The sequence below is a fragment of the Thermobia domestica genome, chromosome 14 (assembly GCF_964235325.1).
Source record: "Thermobia domestica chromosome 14, izTheDome1.hap1.1, whole genome shotgun sequence".
Lineage (NCBI taxonomy): Eukaryota > Metazoa > Arthropoda > Insecta > Zygentoma > Lepismatidae > Thermobia > Thermobia domestica.
Window position 1 is genome coordinate 137,322,201 of NC_137467.1, and position 18,211 is coordinate 137,340,411.

Below are 18,211 nucleotides of genomic sequence, written 5' to 3' on the forward strand. Positions count from 1 at the left end.
GTAGATATTAATTATGACGAAATTCTGTGTCAAAACCTCTTGCATAATGTGTGGAACATTGCATCTTTCTTCACCATTTGGTGTTCCACCGATGTATAGTCCAAACAGTTTATAAGATAAAAAAATCCCTACCTATTACATTGAAACCTATAATTTCCGGCAGCAAAATACCTGAAGGTCTAACCTCTTTGAAATACAGACTAAATATTAATAGCCCAAAACACTAAAACTTGATGACCAAATCACTCCAAACGAAATACTATCCAGCCCAATAAAATTTTCGTCATGTCCAGTCACTTGGTAGGGCTTGAAAGTAGCCCTGCCCCACCAAACTTCGTGAAGGTCCAACTATTTCAACTACAGCCCAAATCTTGAAATTTATTACACTACTAGTCGACACAAAGTATTGCCAATTCCAGTAAACGTATTTGTCAGAAATGTCATATTAGTGAACTTGGCCCCGAAAAAAAAGCAAGAAAATAACTTTTCAAAGAGTTTAATAGCCCATATTTCGGAAACTATAATAGCCCAAACGCTAAAAGTTGCTGACCCAATCAGCCCAAACGAAGTACTATCCAACCCAATAAAAATCTCGTCTGGCCCAATTACTTGGGGCTAATGTGAAGTTGGTCCCACAAATTTTGTGAAGCTCTAATTCTGTTTCGAAAACAGCCCAAATTTTGAAACTTCCTAAATTGCTAGTGGACACAAAGTACTGTAAATTCCAATAAACATATTTGTCAGAAATATCATATTAGTGAAGTTGGCCCCGACAAAAGAAGCAGGAAAATCACTTTTCAAAAAGTTTAATAGCCGATATTTCGGAAACTATAATAGCCCAAACGCTAAAAGTTGCTGACCCAATCAGCCCAAATGAAGTACTATCCAGCCCAACAAAAATCTCGTCTGGTCCAATCACTTGGGGGTTAATGTGAAGTTCTCCCCACAAACTTTGTGAAGCTCTAATTCTGTTTCAAATATAGCCCAAATCTAGAAACTTCCTAAACTGCTAGTCGACACAAAGTACTGTAAATTCGAATAAACATGTTTGTCAGAAATATCATATTAGTGAAGTTGGCCTCGACAAAAGAAGCAGGAAAATCACTTTTTAAAAGTTTAATAGCCCATATTTCGGAAACTATAATAGCCCAAACGCTAAAAGTTGCTGACCCAATCAGCCCAAACGAAGTACTATCCAGCCAAATAAAAATCTCGTCTGGCCCAATTACTTGGGGGGCTAACGTGAAGTTGGCCCCCCAAACTTTGTGAAGCTCTAATTCTATTTCGAAAACAGTCCAAATCTTGAAACTTCCTAAACTGCTAGTCGACAGAAAGTACTGTAAATTCGAATAAACATGTTTGTCAGAAATATCATATTAGTGAAGTTGGCCTCGACAAAAGAAGAAGGAAAATCACTTTCCAAAAAGTTTAATAGCCCCATTTTTCTGAAACTATATTAGCCCAAACGCTAAAAGTTGCTGACCCAATCAGCCCAAACGAAGTACTATCCAGCCCAAAAAAATCTTGTCTGGCCCAGTCACTTGGGGCTAATGTGAAGTTGGCCCCACAAACTTTGTGAAGCTCTAATTCTGTTTCGAAAACAGCCCAAATCTTGAAACTTCCTAAACTGCTAGTCGACACAAAGTACTGTAAATTCCCATAAACATGTTTGTCAGATATATCATATTAGTGAAGTTGGCCCCGACAAAAGAAGCAGGAAAATCACTTTTCAAAAAGTTTAATAGCCCATATTTCGGAAACTATAATAGCCCAAATGCTAAAAGTTGCTGACCCAATCAGCCCAAACGAAGGACTACCCAGCCCAATAAAAATCTCGTCTGGCCCAAACACTTGGGGGGGCTAACGTGAAGTTGACCCCTCAAACTTTGCGAGGCTGTAACTTTGTTTCCAGAGTAGCCCAAACGCTAAAAGTTGCTAGCCCAAACAGCCCAAATGAAGTACTTTCTGGCCCAATAAATATCTCGTGTAGCCCAAACCTTTGGGGGGCGAACTTCACACAGGCGCATCTCTGCTAAACCTGGTAGAGGTTTCTAACAAAACTAACACAGCTCGAATTTAAAGTTTTATAGTGTATATAAATGCATATTTTAAAGATTAGTGCATATATCAGTTCTTAAGAGCATATTCAGCTTTTTTTTTTTTTTTTAAATTTCAGATGTATGCTTATAGTATGCAATAAACCCAGTTTTAGTTTGTATTTTTAAATGTCTATGCAACAGAATGGTTTCTTGCATGAGAAAATGGAAAAATGCCTAGTTTAAGGAGGACCAATAATGTTAGCAACTGATCAGCAGAGCACAGACATTTACAATTGTCAAGACGTTAAGAGAAATCTGATAATGAAAAAGACATTGTAATATCGTGTCGACATCAATTCAAGAAATATGTGACGCAAGGAATGCTACTCAGTGAATGCTTAACTCTAGCTGTTGAAGTTCAGCACTAGTCAGTTTCTGGTAAATTTGGGCGCGCTGAGGAAAGGACATTTACGGAGGTGCCAGAAACTCCACCTACCAAATAACAGAAGCCATGGGAAATATCTTCAAGGGTTAGATTTCAACTTGCCAGAAAATACAGATACTAAACTTGCTCCTCTCTATAAATATTGTCCAGTAACATCTGTTAGTGCTGAGAAATTATTTTCTGGTACAAACTGATGAAAAAAAATGTGGAGAAGTACCTCGTGATATACAGTAAAGCTAATTACGAGCAGGAGGTACTTACCAAGAAACAAAACTTAAAAAAAAAAAAAAAAAGTTGAAACAGAAAAGTGAGGATCGTATTATTTCGTGTAAAATAAATGCACCCTAAAATACAAAATGTGAAAAAATGAAACGATAAAATCGTGTTCTTATATCGCATAATTTGTTTTCTTAAATGTTAGGAGTATATAAACTGCATCTATCATGAAAGTAAATTCTGAAGAGAAGTTCCTGAAAAGCAATGTATATTTCGGTGTTATGTTTCATCTACAAAATTTCGTCATAACTTCGCTGAATGGGGCCGCGATGACTCAGTGGTAGAGCGTTCACCTCTTGGTGCTAGGGGTTCCGGGTTCGATCCCAGCCCCCACCAAGTGAACCTTCTGGTGGACAAACACCGTGTGCGTGGGTTTTCTCCCGTTTCCTCCCACTTTCTTTATTCCATCATTTTATTCATTACTCATCATCACCGTCTTCTTTAGCCTAACCGGCATAACCCTGGGACGTAAAACTCAAAGATTTCATTTCATTTTTCAACTTCGCTGAATGTTTGAAAATGCTTTTGTATTGCATTGTTACTGCATATTAAGTGCATATTTTGACATGTGTAACAGCATAGTTGCATACATATTTCATGAATTTTAAGTGCATAAAAATCGGATGTCTAGTGATTATCTTCTATACGTTGCATCAGAAATTGAAAAATGGATAAGTAATGATAATGAAAAATTGTGTAATAAAAGCACTCCATGCCCAAGGCAAGGCATGGCACGAATGGTAGTATAAACGTAAAAGGCATGAGAAAACTATTTTAATATTATGAAAAGTTACTGTATTTAAATAAAACAGGTAATTAATAAACAGTAAGATTAAACTATCATAAATCTCAGAAACGTTCATTTATGCTGTTCTTTGAGAGAGAAAAACAGTTAGGTTTTCAATCGTTTCTTAACGAATATCAATTAAAAATTACTTCCTGAAAAATTTAATTGATTCAATTAAAAATTAACCAAATTTGTAATAGATTAATTTAGTTAAACGAGTTACTTACAAGCCTTTGGGATGAGTCTAATAATTTTGTGACTACGAAAAGGCAAGGTTACAAAAAAAAAAAAAAAATAGTGTGGCTACTAACCGTAAGTATAGAAAGCAAAAGTGTAGACCATTTTATGCAATATATTGCTTCTTAGCTTTGATCAACTTATTCTTTAGAGTTTTTTGGTTCGGAAATTTAGAGAAATGTTAAATTCTGCCCTTCATTCTAATATTTATAGTTCAACTCAAACATTTCCATCGTAGGTTCAATATATTTCACATTTTTCTGGAACCGGAAACAAATAATACTGGAAGTGCGTCATACCTGACCCATCCGTGATATTCCAGAAATGTTTGCTACCAAATCACTTCGGAGTGTACCGACTATAGTTAACAGTACTCATACTTTTCAGGAATCAGAATAATTGATGTGATATTCCCTTATATATTTGACTACTGTACAGTCATTCAAGGATTTTTTTTTTCATTTCGTTAATTGGCCTATTGACATCTCGCTGAAAACACTTGTTTTTGAATTTTAAATTTTTGAGGAAATTTTGTTAGAAAATTAAGATGTGCAACAAATTTTTCAAGTTTTAACTAGGAATCAGCTAAAGCGGTTTGCAGAAAAAACATTTCAATTTCCAAAATCCTGGACTTAAAATATGAGATTTTAAGTCAAATAAAATGGTCCATTTAAATAACATGAGGAATTTGTTCATCAAGCCTTTGGACCCCCAAAAATTAAAAATATTCACTTTTAGCTATTTTTCTGTGGGTTAGTCCCGGAAAACTACAATTATGCCAAATTTAAACTTTTCACATCAACCGGAAGTACCTGTTATTTTGTGTCAGTTCATGTAGTTTTATATGTAGTTAGGATTAAGATAATTCAAATTCATTTTGTAATTCATTTTGTAAAAGCAACAGATCTATTTAACTCAGTCTGAAAAAGAAATCAGCAAAATCCTAGTTCATTTCAAAGAAAACAGTAGTGATTCCCCATTAGTATTGTCCACGAGACGAGCAATTTCTCTTCTCTTCTCTATTCTCGATTCGTTTTCGAGTCGAGAAGTATATTTTCGAAATCGAGATAACACCAGGAATATGTATAACTGGAGTGTAAGCTGCCGTATACTTACGCCGGGAGTGATAAATTGTATTTAATAATATTTATGTACTTAGAAACTATGAACAAAGTTCATCCCGAAAAGATCTCTTGCTTTAGTGTTCTGGCTACGAGCATGTATAACAATCGATTCATCCCATTTCACGATCATTACGTGCTTCTCTAATACAGTTTTCCAGCGGCATGGCGTGCTTTTGTTATTTTAAATCCATTATTGGTGAATATTTAATTCAATATTCTATATGTTTTCATTACACTTAAATCATTATTGAATTATTTTCTTCAATTCATTATTTTGTTTACTCAGGAAAAACAGTATTTCAATGGCTTTCGTAGGCCCTACTCCTCAGACCCGTATTCAGGGGGTCTAGAGGCTCCGCCCCCTAAATTTGTGCTGCTCCCCTAAAATTTTCACGGTAGGCTTGCAAACGAACTATAATATGGTGATGAATTATAATATGGTTGAATCGCCCCCCCCCCCTTAAAATGTTCACAATAAGCTTGAAAACGAACTATAATATAGTGATGAATTATAATATGGTTGGATCTCCCCCCTAACTTATGCTGGGCCCCCTAAATTTTTGGGCTGGCTACCGGCCTGCTATCCCACCCCTTCATTTTTCTCCCAAACGTTTTCTTAAATAAGATATTGAGTTTTCCTAAACTCACTACTTAGGAGAGGTGCCGATCCGTCCAAAGCCTTCGGTGCAATCTCCTAAATTTACTATACTTTCTCCCTAATTTTATAATCTCCTCCCCCTAAATTTAGGGATGGTATCGAGACAAGACTACACAGTCTCAGTCTCGTCTCAGTTGACAAAATAGCAATCTCGGTCTCGTCTGGAAAGAATTGTGTGAAATTAAAAATGTGGTATCTTCTTATACTCTTTAGTTTTCTCTATTTATGTTTTCAGTTTATTCTTGATTGGAGAACTGTTGTAGACTTCTTCATTGCCAAGCGGCTAACAATTGTGCTTTCTGTGCACGTGTTCGGTGGTTTAGTCATCAGTGGTTGTTTCAAGTCTGGGATAACACCCGATTTCCCACTTTAACCGGAAATTCTTCGAAAATGTCCTATTTTATTGAGATTAAAAATATTTTTAAAAAGGAAAGTAGAGGAACCTGCGCCGTCTACGGAGGTCGTCATTCACATATGACCACGAATTTCCTTGTCATTCCTCACATCTGTACATGTCCCTTTAGAGACACAAGTGAAAGACGTCTTGATAAAAAATCGGCAAGGGGTACCATAAAAGGGAGATTTTTTTTTATTATTTTTTCAATATTTCGCACCATTTGCAAGATTTGAGCCTACTTCCGGTTGGAGTTTTAAATTTATGTATGATCAGTGTTTTCTTTCTTCTTGTATGCAGTATAAAATAAGCAAATACATTACAAACACAATTAATTATAATGTGAGTGATATATGGTGTTAATTGGGCAAAACACTCCAAACAATAAAGATTCATCTTAGACTGGAGGAATGGTAATCTTTCGTTTTTCATTATCATTTGGTCATGAAACAAACGCCGGAGAAATATACTAACTCCGTATACGAGTTTAGGTGTTGGAATGTATAACTCTTAGGATATGATGCTTTATTTAAAAAAAAAAAATGCAACACTTCCAATGTACCCCTAAAAAAATGTAATAAAGATATAACAGCCATTTTTTAAAATATTCAATTAGAACTGTGCAATCTACACAAAATTTGCAATCGATCAGTGAAAACGATATCTTTCTAGAGCCTATGGTTCCCGAGAACTAACTGTCGAAGGGATTGGCCAGAAACATATAAATTTCTTGAGCATAAATATATAAACCTAACATATTAATATGTAAATAAGTATCTGTAGGTTAACATGCATAAGGATTTATGGGAAGCAATTGACTCTGTAATGCATCATTTGCATATTAATATTGAAGTTTTCCTAATTTATTTCTTATCTCGACAGAAATTGTTTTAAATACTGAACAAAAAAAGCATTACTATATAATTGTTTTGTTAACAGAAACACTTCACGAGAGAGATTGATTATATAGCGTACGAGGTGCACACGAAAAATATGTCGTTTTGTTTTAAAGTCCACATTTTTTTTTTGTCATTGCAGGAAAGCAATTGCGGAGTCTGAGACCCGTCGGTACTTGTCTCTAAGTAGTGCAGGTTTTGTTTACTAGGTGGCAGCAGTTAACTCACAGTGCTGGTCTACCTACTAGCAGCAAAGCCCGGTTTCAATCCTCGATGGAGTTGAGATTTATTCTTCCGTTTTACTCTAGCCCAAACTGATCCAAATGGAAATGAAAGAAAACTTTTCAGTTGTATGTTTCACGGTTATGCCGGCTAGGTTAAAGGAAATGGCGAATGCAAAAATGGAAATAATAAAATGGGAAGAAACTGGAGAACCCCGAGAAAACCCACGAACACGGTGTTTGTCCATCCAAAGCCCACTTGCCGCGAGGAGGGATCGAACCAGGAACCCCACGCACCTTACTTAAATGGAGACCGTACCTCTACCTTTATAAAAGTAGTGTTCCTTATCGCGTAATTGTTCTGAACTACAACTACGGAATTAAAGATATATCCTAAGGATGTTACAGAGTGAACATCAGAAATACTTTTCCTTGTTTCACGGATGTAGAAAAGTGTCTGTTCAACAATGAAGTATTACTAATTTAACTTTTTTTTTTTTTTTCATATTTCATTTCGGAGAAGTGAAATTTATCTTTAAACTTCTACAAATATGATAATTGTTGCGGAAGTACCAGAGACTTCTGAAATATGTATTTTTGGATAGCGTACACATTAGTCCCTAAGGTAAGTCTTGACCCGAGTACGTAGGGATGCGCACGAGACGAGTCGAGACAGAATTTTCCTGACAAAATTCGAGTCGAGACACAGCTCTTCCAATATAGAAATATACATTTTTCGAGTCGAGACATCACTTTCACAGCACATTTTCGAGACGAGACAGTCTCAAATCTTGTCTTGTGAGCATCCCTACAAGTACGGTAGGTCCCATAGTATTAGAGCTATGGACCTTTAAAGTTCAGTTTTTCATGTTTTCTGATGATTATAAATCCGAAATGGCGGATTTCTGCACCCAGATTGTTCTATACTTTTTGTCTTATCTTGGTGTCAGGAATCACCTCCCAAACGTTGTCGTGTTGTTTTGAAAACAAGAACCACAAGCTTTCTTGATTACTAGCCTAAGGCTATGTTTGGGGCAAGTAGTCTTATGTGATGTGAAATAGTACTTACATTATTGTATTTAAAAGCGTTATAGGACCCATAATACAGAATCCGTAATTTCGCTACAAGTATTGGAACTGTATTTCAAACTACAGTCCAGTTAGAGATCAAGAACAAGAATTTTAGAAATGATCAAAAAAAAAAAAAAAAAGTATCAAAAGATTGCGATCTTGACCAATAATTAGTTTTTGGATCAAGGGCGACAAAATTTTTGAACGGCCCCTAAATCTAGTTTTCGTTTGTTTGTTTGATTTTTTCACGGAATAAGCACATCATACTGAGTTAAGTGATAGTTTGGGTTTGGCTACACTATATGCAGTTCTCTCTGATCCAAAAAGAAAGAAAGAGAATATTTGGAACTCTTTTATGGATTACTAAAAACATTTTTAGAAGTATTAATATACGCATTGTTACATATTTTTAAAGTAAAATACTGGTTGATAGCTCTAATTAATTCTCTTGTTTATTTTTATACTCTTTCTCCCTTCCATGATCTTCCTCTATCCTATTTCAAAATTTCTGTTCCTACTCTACTCCAATCTGAAGCTTCCACACTCAGTCTCCAACGCAAGTTGGTACAGTACCATTATTTACACGAGAAATTGAAATAAACCAAGAAATTTTAAAAATATCTTTTCTTTGAGAGACTAACTCCTGAACTATGTGGGAAAAATATTGGAAGTTCAAATTTTACGTGTTTGCTTTACAAAATCACTTTTAGGAATATATTGCCAACATAGTTTTAAGGTAATTAAAATTACTGAAAAGATAATAAAGCACATTGAATCATAACTCAAAATTTTGTATTATTTAAAACACCTTTGATATACCACGAGACCAGACGTGGTGTTTGTCCCCTCTTTCTGCTATGTATACGTCTATGATTACTGCTATCCAAGGCAATCGTATTTTTCAGAAAAAAATGTTCCGGGGGGGGGGGAGAAGAAACATAGTATTCGGGGAGCATATATTATGTTCACATGGTACTATTCTCTTTATTATTATATTATAGGCGTATTATTTTGGTCTCTTCCGGGGGGTACTCCGGAGGGCGGTGCTCCCCCAAAAAACATGTCTGGAGAAAACACTGCATATAGACCTATGTAACTTAAGAAAACACGAATTTTGAGGGAAAATAATTTCAGTATTTGTTTTAATAATGTTCGACACGAGATTTTCGAGACTGGGCTTACAGTAGTCTTGTCTCGGTCTTATCTCGAATTAGAAGTACTTGTCTCGATCTCGGTCTCGTCTGGAGTAAGTTTCGGCATGTTGAGTTTCGTCTCGTCTCGAAATATATAAAACTCAGTCTTGATCTCGGACTCGTCTCAGTATCACTTCTACCAAAATATACATTCTTCCCAGAACTTTACCGTTCTATCCCCAAATTAGAAGTCGGAGGTGAGAAAATAGAACAGGTTACTAGTTTTCGATACCTGGATAGTATTATTAGTAATGATATGTAGTGTAAACGTGAAATAAAAGCAAGGATAGAAATGGCGGAAGAAGCCTTTAGGAGAAAGAAAATACTATTTTATCGGACCTTGAATAAAGAGTTGAGAAAAAGACTCATAAAATGCTTTGTGTGGAATATTGTACTGTATGTGTCAGAAATATGGACATTACGCAAAAGTGATGAAAAACAACTGGAAGCTTTCAAAATGTGGGTGTGGAGAAGAATGGATAGAATTAGGTGGGTCGAGCGGAAAACGAATGAGAGGTTATTAGAAATGGTGTAGGAAAAATAACAATTTTAAATAATATTATTAAGAAGAGGAAGAGAAACTGGTTGGGACTTTTGTTAAGAAGGAACTGTATCATGAGGGAGTGTTAGAAGGTATGTTGGCAGGAAAGAGAAGGAGGGGGCGAAGGAGACCACAATTAACAGACGATATCAAAACAGAAAACTCGTACGTGAAGACGAAGAGGTCAAGGGAAGACCGTGGAGCATGGAAGCTTCTCAGTTGCAGCAAGTGACCTGCTAATAATGGCAGAATACCTATAATGACGATGATACCCAAATATAACATTCTGTAACCCGAATATATCATTCTCCAGTTTAATTGTATCATTTTGAATGAAAAATTGAGCCCTAAAATGATCTCATGGACGGAAACTACGCCCGAAAATCCACCCCTGCTCCCTAGTTAAATCGTTGGCTTGTACGAAAAACGATTTATTCAACCACTTATTCACAAAAGTCGTCAAGCCAGTTTTTCAAGGTAAAATTAGTTTTAAATGAAACAAATAAGAATTGCCCGTTTTAGTTAGTGTCTAAACGTAAGAAACATCATTATATAAAACAGAAAATACTTACAGCTAAAAATAATTGCAGCTGCAGCACCCATTACTCCAAAAAATGGTCCGTATATCGGATTTTCACCTTCACCGTGTGCCATTTTGTTTTATGTTTTTTTTTTTTTTAAATAAATTAATGTACAGTCCTTTGGCAGGAATAGAAACTAGAAATCCACTATAGAACCCGTAAAGCACGACCAGCTAAGCTGTCCACTTCACAAGAAGTCCACTGAGGGAAAGACTAGAGTGAACTGTGTGAAACATGTGATGAACGAAGAGAAGTTTCAGCTGATCCGTACTAATTAGCCCTCTTGTCTCATTGGCTCACAGGTGTTAGACTATCATTTATACCCTATTGTGTAACAGGTGGGTTTACATCACATTTCTCCTTTACATAGGTATTTTCGAAACCACCGTCAGTCACAGGGATGGGAAGGAATTGAAATATTCAATAAATTAATAATCTACTCTACTCTGATATTGGAAGAATCATTGTTCGACTCCCAATGGGGTTATACACTAATGACTTGCAAAATACGGTTAATTTGTTCCACTTGCAAGGAACGCCCGTAAAAGCGAGGTCTGTTTACAGTAGGTTTAAACTGAGTCTGTTCGTCATAAAAATTTGTGATAAGAAACTAATTTAAAATTAAAAAAGAAAAAAAATTAAGGGATTATGTTTACTAAGAACTCTTTTGTATATTCTCTTTACCTATCCGTGTTTTCGAGAGTTAAAAAATCCCAACAACTATTTAATGGATCACTGTCGATTTTACTACGATGTAGCAGATCAAGTATTAAGAATTGAATTCGTTGATGGAATTGATACCAAGGTATAGACGATCAAAAATCAATGCCTTATACGAACATAGGTGTCCAAACACGCGATCCCCACGCTCGAGCTCAACCGGGCTCGGGCTCAGAGCCCGGGTGAGCCCGAACCTCAATGAAATAAGTGAACGCGAGTCCAGTCGAGAGAAGTGAGTGCGAGCCCAGTTGTGAGAAGTGATCGCGAGCCCATTCGAGAAAATGAGTGCGAGCCCGGGTGAGCGCGAGCCCAGTCGAGAGAAGTGAGTGTGAGCCCAGTTGAGACAAGTGATCACGAGCGTGAGTGAGTGCGAGTCCAGTTGAAGGAAGTGGTAGCGAGCGCGAGCCCAATTGACGGAAGTAATCGCGAGTCTGATTGAGCGCGAATCCATTGGAAGAAGTGAGTGTGAGCGCGAGCGAGCCCAGTGCAAAATGGTCATCAATGTATACGAGCCCTATAGATGTAACTATGGATACCATCCTTGTACAATAGACTACCCGCAATGTTGATGAGATTAGCGGGTTAATATAATGATCAGGATGCAAAAATAGTGACCTGTCCGTGATATAGAACGCTAAAATGAATTTCAATGATTTTCTACTTCATAAATCTAAAGACTTAAATATTTTCTATTTTTAAACATTCATTCAGCTTAAAGCATCCATCATTTAATCTAAGGTTAAACTGCTGTATTTAAGCCTAGGCTTATTAAAGTTTTGCTTATTACGAGTTTGGTTTACCAAATATTAAACCAAACTCCTTCACGGGGTGTACATTGTGACATTCCTATTTGTTCTATAAGCTATATAATACAGAAAATCTTTTGTTTAAAAAATTACATTGTAAATAAAAAAAAAGAGTTTCATTTTTCAGTTTTACGTCCAACGGGTATGTGCTGTAGGCTGGAGGAGACAGGTAATTAATGGAAATGAATAATTATGACAGGAACTGGTGGGATGAGAATGTAAAGGAAACAGAACATCCAGGAAAAATGTCTACAGACACAATGTTGTTCCCTACCAATTCACATAGTCTGCGATCGAACCAGGGAACCCTTGCATGAGAGGTGAGCGCTCAACCACTGAACCATCGTGTTACTATTCTAATTATAATTAATATTATCATATCACAAGCCAATAACTCCACTTGACTAATACAATATTTACATCTATACATGCATTTGTGTTTTTACAGGTGGGCACGGTGGCTCAGTAGCCCACCCCGCTCGTCTAGTGGCTAGCACATGTGCCTTTGATGTATAGGATCCCTGGTTCGATTCCCGATAGGAGAACCTCTGGAATTTTAACTGTCATCGATGTTTGTGTGTTCGTGCCTTTATCGTTATCGGTTACTTGGAAAACGAGAAAAATGAGTGAAATGTAGTAAAACAGAGATAATTAGGTAAAAATCGGGGTACTCCCATTTCCTCCTACATTTCATTCCACCAATTCTTCCATTATCATTCACTTGCCTTACTCATCTGTATCCTTTAGCATAAAGGGCATAATCGTGGGACGTTGAACTGAAATATTTCATTTTTTTTCTTGTTTTTATACGTTATGTTTGATTATTTAAAAAAGTTACATTGAGAAACCTATTGTTAGTTTGTAAACGTATCTATATAATAATAGATACTGCATTACAACAAAACCTGGGTTGTTGAAACTGCATTTGTAACATGTTCCTGCGTATTATTCGGATCTCATATTAAGTTGTAGATTGACGCCTTATACAGGGTGTTTCAAAACAACACCAACAACGTTTGGGAGGTGATTCCTGACACCAAGATAAGACAAAAAGTATAGACCAACCTGGGTGCACAAATGCTTCTTTTCGGAGTTATTGGATGCCGAAAACATGAAAAAATGAAATCTAAACTTCCATAGCTTCAAAACTGGGGGACCTACCGTAGGCGAGTCAAGACTTCACTTAGAAACTAATATGAGCCGTATCCAAATATCCATGTTTCAGAATCCTGTGGTACTTCAACAACAATTTTTATAGAGGTAGTTGGAGAGTACTTCAAATTATATGCCCGCAGTCGAACTCCCTCTATAAAAATTGCTTCGTGAGTACTTTAGGATTCTGAAACATAGATTTTTCGGTAGCGCACATAATTATTAGTTCCTAAGTGAAGTCTTCACCCGACTACAGTAGATCCCATAGTTTTGGAGCTAAGAACCTTTAAAGTTCATCCTTTTCATGTTTTCGGCAGCCTATAACTCCGAAAGGAAGCATATGAGCACCCAGGTTGGTCTATACTTTTTGTCTTATTTCGGTGTCAGGAGTCACCTCACAAACGTTGTCGGTGTTGTTTTGAAACACCCTGTATGGTTCCAGTACTGGAAAAGGATATTAAACTGATGACTGGATCAATGGAGGCAATATACTATATACATCCCCGAAAACATATGGAAATGGGGAATGTGGGCAAGAATTAGTGACTCCATAGAGCGGCCTGTATATTATCTCAATGAGAAATTCCAAGAGCTCACAAAATCTTTGATTGAGGCTACTGTACGATGGGTGTTTGTCAATATGTTGATACTAGCTGAAATGCCTCACCCTTCACATTGGAAAATTAGATTTATAGAATATATTTCAAATGTATTTTTACAACATTGAGGCGAAAAGAAATGACAGAAACCCAGTTCGATCCAAGTGCTAAGTTCAAACATTCATTATAAACAATAGGGCCATTATTTATTTATTTGCGAAAAATGGAAAACCCTATCCTCCCTTAGGACATGCATTTCAATCAAAATGTAATAATGAAAACACAGTTCAACTAAGTGCAAGTATGTTCTAAATTCACGTTAAACTATTCAACAGTTTCCTCATTTTACCCATTTTATGAACAATAAATGAAAAATTAAGGCATTACAGAAATTTAGCCTCCTTTATCACTTCCTTTAGTAGCAAATTTTCGGAAACGTAGGTTGCTGGCCAACTTATATATCTAGTTTCATCTGCTTAATTTGAGAGATTCGTGAGCCACTCAACGTATTCAGGGTGGGCCCGTGTAGCGTAGTCGCTAACGCTCTTGCCTTCGGAGCGAGCGAGGGGTCACTCGGTCGAAAAAGCGTAACATGCTTTTCAGGCCAGACATCCTGAATGAGGTTTTCCTCATTCACACCGGGCAAATGCCGGGGTGGTATCTAACTTATAGGTCCCAGGCCGCTTCCTTCCTTCCCTTTCCCCGGATTGTGTGCTCGCCGAGGGACGTCATCCCTCAAATCATGAAGGGCTAAATGGCCTTAGATGCCGAAAGCCCAGAAATTTAAATCCCAAACCTAAACTCTCAACGTATTTAGGGCATACATACGTAAGTGGTAGAGTGCTTATCTCTGGTGCGGGGTGGTCCAGGTTCGATTCCCGGCCAAGTATGTGGTGGACACCATGGTGGCTATAGGTTTTCCCGGGGTACTCTCGTTTATCCCCACAGTCTCATTCCACCAATTATTGTATCATCATTCATTTCCCTTAATTACTTGTCTCCCTTAGCCCAAAGGCCATAAACGTAGGACGTTAAACTGAAAGATTTCAGTTCATTTTCATTTCATTTCAAAAGTGACACTATAAAAAAAAACGGCTCGAACTGACTGCTAACTATGTGCCAGAATTCATTGTAAATGGTTCAGTAGTTTTCCCATGATCAAGAGACAGAGAACATCTAAAATATTATAGAAAGTGCCCTCTCTATCCCGAAAACACTGGGATAATACTTCACTTATTTTTAATAAAGAGTTTATACTCCAACTTTCAATTCAGGATACTATATTTTTTCGCACAAATTTTGAAACTTCTCTTCCTCCCTTAAGATACATTTTAATGAAAAAGACATCATTGAAAAAACTAGTTCGAGGTAGATATTAACTATGTTTTAAAGTTTACCTGAAAGGATTCAGCCGTTATTCTGTAACAATGTCGATGCTACACACAATATCATATGGGATATTTTTATATGTTGAGAAAAATCATCAGAGAAATTGCCACGTACACACACTTAGAAGCGAAATTTTTGAAAACGATCGGATATGAGTTCGATTTCTAACTAGTTTAACAACCAAATTTCATCTTTGTAACAATATTGGCTTTTAACTTTTACTATCTATTTTTGTCATACATTATAAGCCCTTCTTAATAAAAATGTCACGATAAAACCCGGCTCGAGGTCAATACTCTATTCAAAAGTTCATTTTCAAGTATTCAGCCGTTTTCTCCTAATAAAAGATTGGGGCTTAGTTACACCAACCAAGGTTTAAGCTGTAGATAGGAATAAAACTAAAGTTGATCATTGAAGTCAAGATAATGTGTTGTGGCAACACTGATCTGAAGATTATTTCGACAAATCCGATTAAGATAAATTGTCGAAGTCGGGATCAAGATGGCGGCTAGACAGATAAGTGCATAAGTGTTATACTCTCACTTTTTTCATATTTTTCACAGTTTTACTTTTAGACATTTTACTAGCTTGACACAATCTTTAGGTTATTTAGCTGGCGTCACTACCCTTTCTTTCTTACATCTTTAGTGCTAACAATTTTACTGTTAACCGGCTATTCGTTCTTATCAACGAGCCATTGTGGTCACAAGTCATATTGTTACTTTTCAATCAATTTCAATATTAAAACAATTTTAGTGATAATATCGACATGGCTTAATAGCAGCGACTATAACGATAAACACCGGAAAGGTTAGAATAGAATAGAAATCATCGAAAGCGGGTGATTAATCCGTGATTAGCGTTTTGTAGCGAATCAGCTGTGAGTTAGTTGTTACTGTGGTTATTTTAACCGACTCTAAAGCAAGAAAGAGTAACATCTGTAGGGTACTAATAACCTGTCATTAATTACAGCGAAACGATTAAAGTATCAAATTTTCACTACTTTATTATATTATTTACTTAATAATTAATTTATTTCTTAACTATAGTTTGTGAATTGAAGAAATTTAGTTCTTGGTGTCTTCCGATTATAACAAGGATTAAGAACGTTACTGACAGACTGAAATGTTTTTGTTTTATAAATAGAATATTCTACATAGGGTGAATAATTTATTTTGAAACGCTCTTGTATCTTTTAAAATAATAGATAAAAATCGTTGAGATTTTATACCAAGCAAAGCCAACAAGGGTACATAATATGATAGTCTCTGCAATGCTATTTGGTCTAGGAATTAATTCGTGCGGGTGGACAAGAGATGGCGCAACGAACGGAGCGTCCCACAGTTCCGTGTATCCACACATGTGTTGCAAACCCCTGTCATCGCGTATCGTTCGTAGTATAGGGCAGTGGATTAAAGCGTTAACAACACCAGTTTGTAGTTAAGTGAACATGGTGCAATTTGTGCCTGATAAAGTGTTTTTGCGGGGTGTCCTGCTGCATTACTTTAACATGCAGAAAAGTGCGACTGAAAGTCATCGTATTTTGGTGGTGACCATGCTCTAGCTGAGCGAACGTGTCAGAAGTGGTTTGCACGGTTTAGAAGTGGTGATTTCGGCTTGGCAGACCAAGAGCGAGCTGGACAGCCAAAAAAAAATTCAAGACGAAGAATTGACAGCATTGCTCGAGCAGGATTCGTGTCAAACGCAGGAACAACTTGCAGCAGCATTAGGCGTTGATCAAACAACAGTCTCCAAACGCTTGAAAGCCATGGGAATGATTCAAAAGATGTCACATTGGGTTCCACATGAATTGAAAGACAGAGACGTTGAAAGACGAAAAACCATTTGCGAATTGCTGCTTCAACGACAGAGCAGAAAGGGGTTTCTGCATCGAATTATTACGGGTGATGAGAAGTGGATCCATTACGAGAACCCTAAACGAAAAAAGGCCTGGGTGAAACCAGGTGAACCAGGTCCATCACAACCAAAACGAGATATTCACTGTGCAAAGGTTATGCTGTGCATATGGTGGGATATGAAAGGTGTGGTGTACTATGAGCTGCTGCAACCGGGTGAAACTATGAATGGAGAACGTTATCGACGACAATTAATGCGTTTGAAGCAAGCTCTGGCCAGAACACGACCAGAATGGGAGAACAGACATGATAAACTTATTGTTCAACATGATAACGCTCGCCCACATGTCGCAAAACCGGTCAAAACCTATTTAGAAAATGTCGGATGGGAAGTTTTACCCCACCCGCCGTATTCACCAGACGTTGCTCCTTCGGACTACTACTTGTTCGATTGCATGAACAACGATTTGATTGGACAGCGGTTTCCTTCTTCAGAAGATATCGAAACATGGGTCTCTGACTGGATCGCTTCCAAGGATGAGGACTTCTTTCGCCACGGAATCCGTACATTGCCTGACAGATGGGCGAAAGTGGTGGCTAGCGATGGACAATATTTTTCTTAAGGTATTTCTGTATTTTGTGTTTGTACTACAGCTTCAATGTGTGCGTACCAACCGCACGAATTAATTCCTAGACCAAATATTAGATGAACAATGTCGCCAACATAATATAAAGTTACTGTTTTTCAAATGTCAGGTTATTACACATTTAAAATCTTCATATGAAACGAAAACTTCGAAACGCGGTGCTGGACACCTTTAACGCGTTCGGTGCAGCAGTGTAAAACTGAGTTCGGATCTCAGTGCTATACGAGTCACCGGTGACTCGTAACGCAGCGAACGTGTTAATGGGCATTCCCAGAAGTAATTCTTGAGACAACTAAAGATTTGTGTGAGGATTACTCTAACATAATATAAACAAGTTGAGAATGTTCGAAGAGCATTACCAGAACAAACTTAATAAAGAATTACTTTTTTCGAAATTTATATTAAATTTAATGTAATTAAATTTAAATTGTAATGAATGTAAGTGTGATACTGAAGAGAATCGTATAATGTTGAAATACTTTGACTAATGTAAATAAAGGGTCTTGTTACCTACCCCGAACGGTTGAGTTTGCTGCCATAATTTCATAAACTCAATGAATGTAAAACGTAAATTTGAAA

The 18,211-nt window shown here is 36.9% G+C and overlaps 1 protein-coding gene across 1 annotated transcript in view; it reads right to left on the reverse strand.

The window, feature by feature from the left end:
- The window catches only part of Vha16-1 (Vacuolar H[+] ATPase 16kD subunit 1), a 46,186-nt gene extending 35,527 nt beyond the window's left edge, over positions 1-10,659 (reverse strand). The window contains exon 1 of the mRNA XM_081738891.1: positions 10,455-10,659. Within this exon, the coding sequence (XP_081595017.1) occupies positions 10,455-10,536 (82 nt within the window). The 5' untranslated portion in view covers positions 10,537-10,659. The remainder of the gene's footprint in view (positions 1-10,454) is intronic.
- Between the last annotated feature and the right edge of the window lie 7,552 nt (positions 10,660-18,211).